Raw genomic sequence first — 9,106 nt, 5'->3', positions numbered from 1 at the left:
ACACACACACACGAGCACAGAGACCAAGGCGCTCTGCTGGGGAGTGCACGCGTGTGTGCGTGCATGCATATGTGTGTGTGTTTATGTCAGGCTTCAGGCTACACATGATTATGAAGCAGATGTTTAATTACTACCTGAGTGTAATTAATCAACACGATTAATACACAACCCATACCACATAATTACTTTGCAATTACACCGAAACGAAATATTTTATTGCCGAGGGTTTGCTAATTACCCGGCCTTGCCAAAGGACAGGTATAATGGGCAACGATTTTTCTTCCTTCCTTTCTTTCCTTTCTCCTTCCTCTGCCCTGTTGTGGGTCTTCTTGGCTGAGGTCCCCACTGGACAGGTGGGGAGCCCAGCCAGGCTGAAGCATCCCCCCAAGGGGCTGCTTTTGCTCTCATGTGGGTTTTAAGGCAAACTCTGGCCGTGGTCCTCTCCTCTGGCCCTTCAGCCGGGAAGAGCACAGAACAAAGGCCGCCTCCTGCAGGCCGTGGATGGAGAAGAAGCTCCGTGGGCAGCTGCCCAGAGTCCAATCCCGGCCCTCGTCAGTGGCCAGCTGGGTGATCTATGTCAAAGTAGTGGACCTCAGTTTCCCCATGTGTAAAATGGAGATGACAGCAACGATCTTGAAGATTTTTGCATTCAGTGCTATAAAATGCAGAAAGCAGTCAGGTAGGGTTGTGCACCCATGCAATCCCAGTACCTGGAAAGCTGAGACAGGAGGGTTGCAGGTTTGAGGCCAGCCTTGGGAACTTAGTGAGAACCTGTTTCAAAATAAAAAATAAAGCTCTTTCGGGGACAGCGTTAGACCAAAAATGGTCCAGTGTTTGACATATCATCGTAGGCTTTCCTACAATACAGCCTCTAACAAAACTAGGCAGTCCCGAACCCCTGGCAACAGGATTGTTTACCTTTATAACAAGAAGGTTGGGAAGGCACCAAAATCTGCATGTGGCATGTGCCCAGGCCGACTGCGCAGGGTTCGTGCTGTGAGACCTAAGGTTCTTATGAGATTGTCTAAGACAAAAAAGCATGTCAGCAGGGCCTGTGGTGGTTCCATGTGTGCTAAATGTGTCTGCGATAGGATCAAGCGTGCTTTCCTTACTGAGGAGCAGAAAATTGTTGTGAAAGTGTTGAAGACACAAGTACAGAGTCATAAAGCTAAATAAATGAATCTTCTTTGAGTAAAAATAAATAAATAAATAAATAAAAATAAATAAAAAATAAAAAGAGCTGGGGGCATTGCTCAGGGGTAGAATCTCCCAGGGTTTATTCCCAGTTCCATAAAATAAATAAAACAGAAAAAGCAATTAGCCTTGTGCCTGGCAGAGCGAGGCCTTGGTACTAGCTATGGCACTATTATTGTTACCATTTCCCTAGGAAGGTTTCCTCCAGAAATACTTCCAATCATACAGTCTCCCCCCAACTTATGGAAATTGGGGTTCCACCCTCTTCCCCTCCCTCTGCAGCTCAGTACCATCTACCTGAAAACATCTCTCTTGCATTACCCCCCCCACACCTGCCACCTCCACAGACCCTGCTTCCCCACCCAAGCCTCTTTCCTGCCTCCCCTGGCCCCCAGGCGCACACTCCACGTGGTCTCTCTGCAGCCCCTCCATTCCAGCTCCCCCCGGGCAGGGAGGCAGGTCTGCAGGCGGGAGTCTGGACCATGCCACTCTCCTGCTCAAGGTCCTTCGCAGCTCACAGTGCCTGTGCAGCCAGGTCCCTCCCGCCCTGGTGTGTAGACCTTGGAAGAACACAAGTGCCCAAGTCCTGCCATTTCTTAGGGCCGTGGGACAGCATTCGTGCCTGAGTGTATCATGAAGCAATGAGTGACTGACGAATGAACAGCTGGGTGGACTTTAGAGGCAGCCACGCCCACCAGGCTAGGATGCCCCAGGGCATTTTACAAGCCTGCACATCTCTTCAGGGGCCTCCTGGGAGGTGGAGTTCATCTGCCACAGTTCATTTCTACACCATCTTCACTCTCTCCTCCACTGGACAAGCGTCCTCACTAAACCCAGCTGTACTGACGGGCAGTGGCACAGGAACCACATGTCTGGCTGAGCACAGAGCCTGTATGGGGACCTCAGGCACCAGGGTTAGTGTGTGGCTGGCCTGAGAGCGAGGGTCAGGGGTCCTGGGATAGGGTCCTGCGCAGGCAGCACATGCTGGAGCGAGTGCCAGGGGTCTCTAGTGCTGAGGGGTCTCAAGAGGACTGATGTGGAAGCAGAATAGAGGCAGACACTTCGGAGTCAACCTTCTATCACTAAAGTATCAAACAGTGTGAGCCATTCACTCAACTGCTCAACAAACGTAAGATGTTGAGCCCCGATGTTCCTGTGCTGAGGATTCCGACTCTCCCTCTGACTTAGTTATGTGACTCTGGGCAAATGCCTTACCTTCTCTGAGCCTCTGTTCTCAATTGTAAAATGGGGATAACCATAGTTCCTACAGGTAGCACTGCTGTATTTCTACATGTGGTGGGCTTTGATCAGTATGTGGCAGGTGGGAAGGTACAATATTAGCAATTTTGTCATGATGATGATGATGATGATGATGATGACAGTAGTGGTGGCGATGGTGGCAATGATGATGGTGGCGATGATGATGGTGGTATTGATGATGATGGTGGTGATGATGATGATGATTATGGTGGTGGTGGTGGTGGTGATGAGTGATGGTGGTGGTGATGATGATGATTATGGTGGTGGTGGTGATGAGTGATGGTGGTGGTGATGATGATGATTATGGTGGTGGTGGTGATGAGTGATGGTGGTGGTGATGATGATGACGGTGATGATAGTGGTGATGATGGTGGTGGTGGTGGTGGTGGTAGTGATGATGATGATGTGGTGGTGGTGGTGGTGGTGGTAGTGATGATGATCATGATGGTAATGGTGGTGGTGATGGTGTTGATGAAGGTGATGATGGTGGTGGTGGTGATGATGATAATGATGATGGTGGTGGTGATGATGATGATGATGATGGTGGTGGTGGTGATGATGATGGTGGTGGTGGTGGTGGTGGTAATGGTGATGGTGGTGGTGATGGTGATCATGATGGTAATGGTGGTGGTGATGTTGTTGATGAAGGTGATAATGATGTTGATGATGGTGGTGGTGGTAATGATGGTGATGGTGGTTGATGATGGTGGTGGTGGTGATGGTGATGTTGATGATGGTGATGGTGGTAGTGATGATGATAATGATGGTGGTGGTGGTGGTGGTGGTGGTGGTGGTATTGATGATGATGGAGGAGAATAAAATCAGGGAATACAGAAACACAGTGCCCAGAGCAAAGCCTGGCATATGGGCCTAGACTAATGGTGGAGAAGTCCTGTAGACGTCACTGAGGAAGGAACTCAGGTGATATTCCTCATTCATTCAGCACACCCTCATGGCGTGCCTACTGTGAGAGGGCAGAGGGACCTGCCACTGTGGGAAGCCAAGCAGAGAATGCACTTGGGTGGAAGCTCTGGGCAGCTCCTCTGTGTGACCTGGGCAGGTTAGGTGCCCTCTCTGGGCTTCCACTTGTTCCTCTTTAAAATGAAAGAGGTATTCAGTGATCTTACCTGCCAAAGGGTAAAGGTGGGTGAGGAGGGATCTGAAAAGCCGAGCCCCAGGGTGAGATAACCCGCACCTCGATGCAGCCAGCTGGTGCCACCAGGACAAGAATGAGGGGCCCCGCTGCTCACCATGGGACCTTGAGCCTCAGCTTCCTCATCTGTAAAATGGGGACTAGATTGCTCCTCCTTTGCAGAGTTAACTGAGAGGACAGGAGGAGCCGGCCCAGCCCAGCGAGCCTGGGCAGAGCGAGCCTCTGCCTGGGGAAGTGACTGTCAGCATATCACCACAGTTCCACCGGCATGGAGAGGGGCTCCCCTGAGCACCCCACCATCCTCAGATCTATCCTCATGGAATGGTGCCAGTCCTCCTAGACCACTGGCAGCCTCAGCCCTAGGGGACCTCTGTGGAGTTGTCATGGCTTCCCTGGGTAAATACTAGCCAACTCTTGGAACCCCAGGCAAGGAGCCTGGCATTGGGGTCCCAGCCTCACCTGATACTGGGGATTAAACTCAGGGGCATTCTACCTCTGAGCTATATCCTTAGCCCTTTTTAAATTTTACTTTGAAACAGGGTCTTACTAAATGGCTGAGGGCCTCACTAAGTTGCTGAGGCTGGCCTCAAACCTGCAATCTTCCTGTCTCAACCTCCCAAGTACTAGGATTACAGGCATGTGCCATCAGGCCTGGCTTGAGATGTGTTTTTTTTTTTTTTTTTTTTTTAAATAAGGAGAATGTATCCAATATCACTGACTTCGGGAACACATCACAGGGACAAATGCCCAGGGACCCTCAGGCCGGGCCGGCATATCTACAGTGGTCTCTGGACCCCACTCTTGCTGAAGCCAGCCATCTAATAGATGCTGATGACCTACTGTGCACCTGCTAAGGGGGCCACTGTCCACGTGACATCCATGGGGTACTCAAGGGACCCCTGTGCACCCTAGACAGGAGCTCTGAAGATCAGAGAAACCTGCATGCACAGAGAGCGCTCCCCTGGATCTGTCAGGAGCCATAGCAGTGCTTTCTCCAGAATTTCAAAATAAGTGTGAGCACTGTGTTGCATCTGCACCTGCGCCCCTTTCTTGGATTGATACTCACTCCGCCACAGCAGGGTCAACACCCTCCTGAAGAGCTGCCTGGCTACCCTGTGAGGAACCCTGAGAGGCACAGGCTGAGGCCCCCAGGTGTAGACCAATAGCCACTGACCTGACCTGACTCCTATGGGGTACAGCAGCCCAGCCCTGTGATCCAGTGGGGACGATCTGTGTGTGGCCAGGCCAGGCTGAGGCTAGAGAGCTCCCGCACCTCACCCTGGCTGAGCGGCTCCTTCTGCCTTCTCTGCCTTCTCGCTGGCTTGCGGTCTCTCCTGAGACCCCTCCTTCCATGATTCACCCACACAACTGGACCCGCTCACATTCTGCGTTGTAGGGAACCAGGCCCGAGACACAGAAGCTCAGAAGGGAGACTGATACAGTGTGTGGTCCCAGGGCCCCATGCCCAGCAGGAGTTGAATGTAATCAATACCCGCAGGTGTGGCACAGTGCCCTCCTCATCTCTGTGACCCCCTGCAATCCAGCTGAGCGGGGACAGCTGGAGAGGCCACTGCCAGGGTCACCTGCAACTCCCAGTGGCTGCTGCAGTTGGCCCGAACTCCACTCTGCACCAGCATTTCCCTCCGACCAACAGGGGATCTGAATACAGCCGCAGAGTCGGGGCCACTCACACCCATGCAGCATCAGGAGACAAAGACCCAGGGGGGGACCCTGTGTGGAGGGAGGGAGTGGAGACAGCCCAGTGGCCACTCTACTTCCCAAGCCCACTGGGGCTCTTCCAGGCAAGGCTGGGGCTCACCTCACTGATCTCAGAGTCCCTGGCTCCTCCACCCTGCCTCCCCTCTCCTGGTTCCTGTAATATAGCAGACTTCTCCGCTCAGCCAGGCGGGTAATAGGCAGAGAATGGGAATTTTTACCTGCTAATTTGGTTTCTGAACCCCTGCTGATCTCCAAGTGTGAACAGCTCTCAAAGCAGGGGGGTGGGGAACAGGGCTGTTGGAAACCAGTGGCCACTGTGGGGCTGGGAGCCCCCTGAGATAGGTCAGCTCCCCGGGTGAGGGCTGCTGGGAAGTCAGCCTCCCTGGATTTGAAAGCAGGGCAGGACCTGATTCCTGGGGCGCAGCCACCACCTTGCTCTGCCTCATCCCAGGAAAAGGCTAGATAGAGAGCCTGCAGGAACCCAGGGCTCAGGGGAAAGAGGAGCTCAGCCCGGCACAGGAGACCCGGTGCCCCTCCTCCCTCCCAAGCCTTTTAGCCTCTCCAAAGATGCCTCGAGTCCTCACTACCCTGGGCATTTATTTTACTTCTCACCCATCCCTCATGTGATCGCCTTTATTATCTCCAATGTAGCGACAGAGAAGCTGAGGTTCATCAAAGCCCTGTATCCTCAAAAAGTTCAACACTGAATTACCATACAGCCCAGCAATGGCACTCAGAAGTCTAGACCCCAAAGAGGCGAAGCTGGGGACTCAAACACATGCCTGCATCTGAACATCTGTGTCAGCGTTCTTCACAATATATACAAAATGGAAGCACCCCAAATGCCAGTCAGCATTTGAACAGAAAGATGAATGTGGCCCATCCACGTGGCCAAAGAGTATTCAGCCACTGTCCTCTGCGAGCACCAACCCATGGCCACCATCCTCTGTGACTACCATCCTCTGTCGTCACCATCCCCCATGCCCATCATCCCCCATGGCCACCATCCCTCATGGACACCATCTTCTATGACCACCATCCCCCATAGCCATCATTCCCTCTGGACACCATCCCCCATGGCCAGTGTCCTCTGTGAGCACCAACCCATGGCCACCATCCCCCGTGGCCACCATCCTCTGTGACTACCATCCTCTGTGGTCACCATCCCCCATGCCCATCATCCTCCATGCCCATCATCCCCCATGCCCATCATCCCCCATGCCCATCATCCCCCATGGCCACCATCCCCCATGCCCATCATCCCCCATGGCCACCATCCCCCATGGCCACCCTGGGAATGAAAGTGGGTATGAGATACAAAAGGAATGAAGTGTGGGTAGGAGATACAACGTGGATGGTCCTCCAAAACATTATACTACAGGAAAGCAGTCAGACACAAAAAGCTACATGCTGTGTGATTCCACATCTATGAAACACCTGGAACAGGTGGAGCCACGGGCCAGAAAGCAAACAGTGGTTGCCAGGGCTGGGGAAGCAGCACCTGACAGTCTGGCAGCCCAGTGTGTGTGGGGTTTTCTTTGGGGGGGGGCGATGAAAATGTTTTGGAAGTACTCAGAGGTGGCCATTAGTCAACAAAGTGAATGTACTAAGCGCTACTGAATTGTATACTTTAAAATGGATAATTTTATGTTTTGTAAGTTACACTTCAATTAAAAGAAAAAAATATGTGATATAATTCACCAAAGATCAAAGAGCTGGTTAAGTGAGGGAACTCAGACCCACCCTTGGGTCTTCCTGACTCCCAGTCCTGTGCCCTCGACTGCCATCCTCTGTGGCCACCATCCCCCATAGCCATCATCCCCTCTGGACACCATCCTCCATGGCCAGTGTCCTCTGTGAGCACCAACCCATGGCCACCATCCCCCGTGGCCACCACCCTCTGTGACTACCATCCTCTGTCATCACCATCCCCCATAGCCACCATCCCCCATAGCCACTATCCCCCATGGCCACTGTCCTCTGTGACCACCATCCTTCATGGCCTATCCTGAGCTTGCCCACCTCTGGGCCTTTGCCTCTGCTGTTGCCTCCACCAGGAAGCATCTCCCTCCCCATTTCTGCCTTTCTCTGAAGCCCTCCCTGACCCTCTAAGAGTCCTCTCCAGCCCTCCTATGTTGAGCTCCCCCGGGATCCTGCCCCAGTCAGCACTGCTCCAGGCTTCCCAGCAGCCCAAGGGTTAAATAGTGCCAACGCCCAGGAGTTCCTGCTGTAAGTACTCAGGAGTGGAGGTTGTCAGGGGGCTGGGTTCACACCTGCAGAGCAGGGGCCTGCTGACTCCTCTCCCTTCCCTGGCCAGGTCTTGCTCTAGCTGAGCTCCTGGGATGACTGGGGAACAGAAGGCAGGAGCAACAAACTCCTGAGAAGGGCACTGTTCCAGCCTCTCACCCTCATCCCAGGGAGAGAGCGTGCTTTCCCACTGGGCAGGAGGTTGACTCAGCTCAGAGTTAATACTAAATGTGATTCTATTTTCTTATAGCTGCTTGGCCAGTGCACGCACGCGCGCACACACACACACACACACACACACACACACACACACACGAACTGGCTGTGGAAAAGCCCAGCACCGAGCCCCCTGTCCCTGTTAGGTTCCCAGGGCTCCCTGGACCAGCCAGGCCCTGACCGAGCGAAGGCGTTTTGCACCTGGAGGCTCCTCTGCCGCAGCTTCTGCAGTGAGGAGGAGCTCAGACTCCTGGTGAGATAGGACCCTGCCAAGCGCACAGGTTCACTAAAAGGATGCTCCCTAAACACCTGGGATATGTCGCACAGGCGAGGACAGGTGTAAACAGGAAGACCTGCTGCGTCAAGCTGCAGCCATGCAGAGCTGGTTTGATTTGGATTCCATCACTTCCCAGCTTTGAGAAATGCTGGACCCGTCATTTTACCCTCCGGGGCTTGGTATGTTCGTCTCGGCATCTTCTCCTAATTCGTATTCCTTTGTATTCCTTTCCGGTATGCTCATCACATGGGGGGATAAATAAGAGTGCTCAGCAGAGCAGGGCTCCATTGCTGGCAGTTACGGTTCTTCTTACTACTCTCCCCATTTGACAGATGCATAACGAGGCCCAGGGAGGCCAATCAATCTATGAGAGTCACGGGAGCCCCACTCGGGAAGACAAGACAACCCGGAGCAGCCACTGCTGCCCTGGGAACCGGCCCTGGGCCAGCTCCAGTGAGGGCCTGGCAGCTGGGTGGGAAGGGCACAAGCTGTATCTTCCACACGCTTCTCTACTGACTGTGCCATGGACAGGGTCAAGGCAGGAGTGCAGAGGGTACCAGGAACCCTGATCTGAGAAGAGAAGTCCTGAGTTTAGGTAGAAGCCCTCCCATGTCCCAGCTCCAAGCTTTTGTCCAAGCAGTTCTCTTGGTCTGCAACACCATACCCCTCCCTACATCTGAAAACTCCTATTCATTCTTCAAGACCCAGTTCACATGCTGATTCCTTCCTGAGTCTCTTCTGGAGCTGTGCTGCTTTCCACAGCCCGTTCTTCCTGTCTGCAAGCCCCGCGGGGGCAGCGCCCGGGCCTGGGTGCCCTCTGCAGCATCTTCAGCAGCAAGTGTGGCTCTGGGCGTGTACACTCCGTGCAGTGAAACCCCAGTGAATCAGGAATGAGTCTATGACCTCCACACCAGTTACTGACCTGACTAGGCTCTGAAAGCACAAGCACAGAACTCACTCCACTGCGTCCCCACCCTGGGTCGGTCGTCAGCAAACGTCTAAACCCACAGCTCTCTAATGATCGTTGCCACACTTGATTA

General features: G+C 53.3%; 1 protein-coding gene across 1 annotated transcript; it reads left to right on the top strand.

The window, feature by feature from the left end:
* Positions 1-822: 822 nt before the first annotated feature.
* LOC308270233 (large ribosomal subunit protein eL34-like) lies at positions 823-1,253 on the top strand (the record flags this gene model as incomplete). Its single annotated transcript, XM_080706029.1, has 1 exon — positions 823-1,253. One exon carries the CDS (start codon positions 823-825, stop codon positions 1,174-1,176), a length of 354 nt encoding a protein of 117 aa, XP_080562155.1. The 3' UTR covers positions 1,177-1,253.
* Positions 1,254-9,106: the final 7,853 nt, after the last annotated feature.

Source organism: Muscardinus avellanarius (genome assembly GCF_963383645.1).
Source record: "Muscardinus avellanarius genome assembly, chromosome: 1".
Classification (NCBI taxonomy): Eukaryota; Metazoa; Chordata; class Mammalia; order Rodentia; family Gliridae; genus Muscardinus; species Muscardinus avellanarius.
Note: the sequence above shows the minus strand (reverse complement) of the source record. Positions and strands in the feature narration are given on the sequence as shown.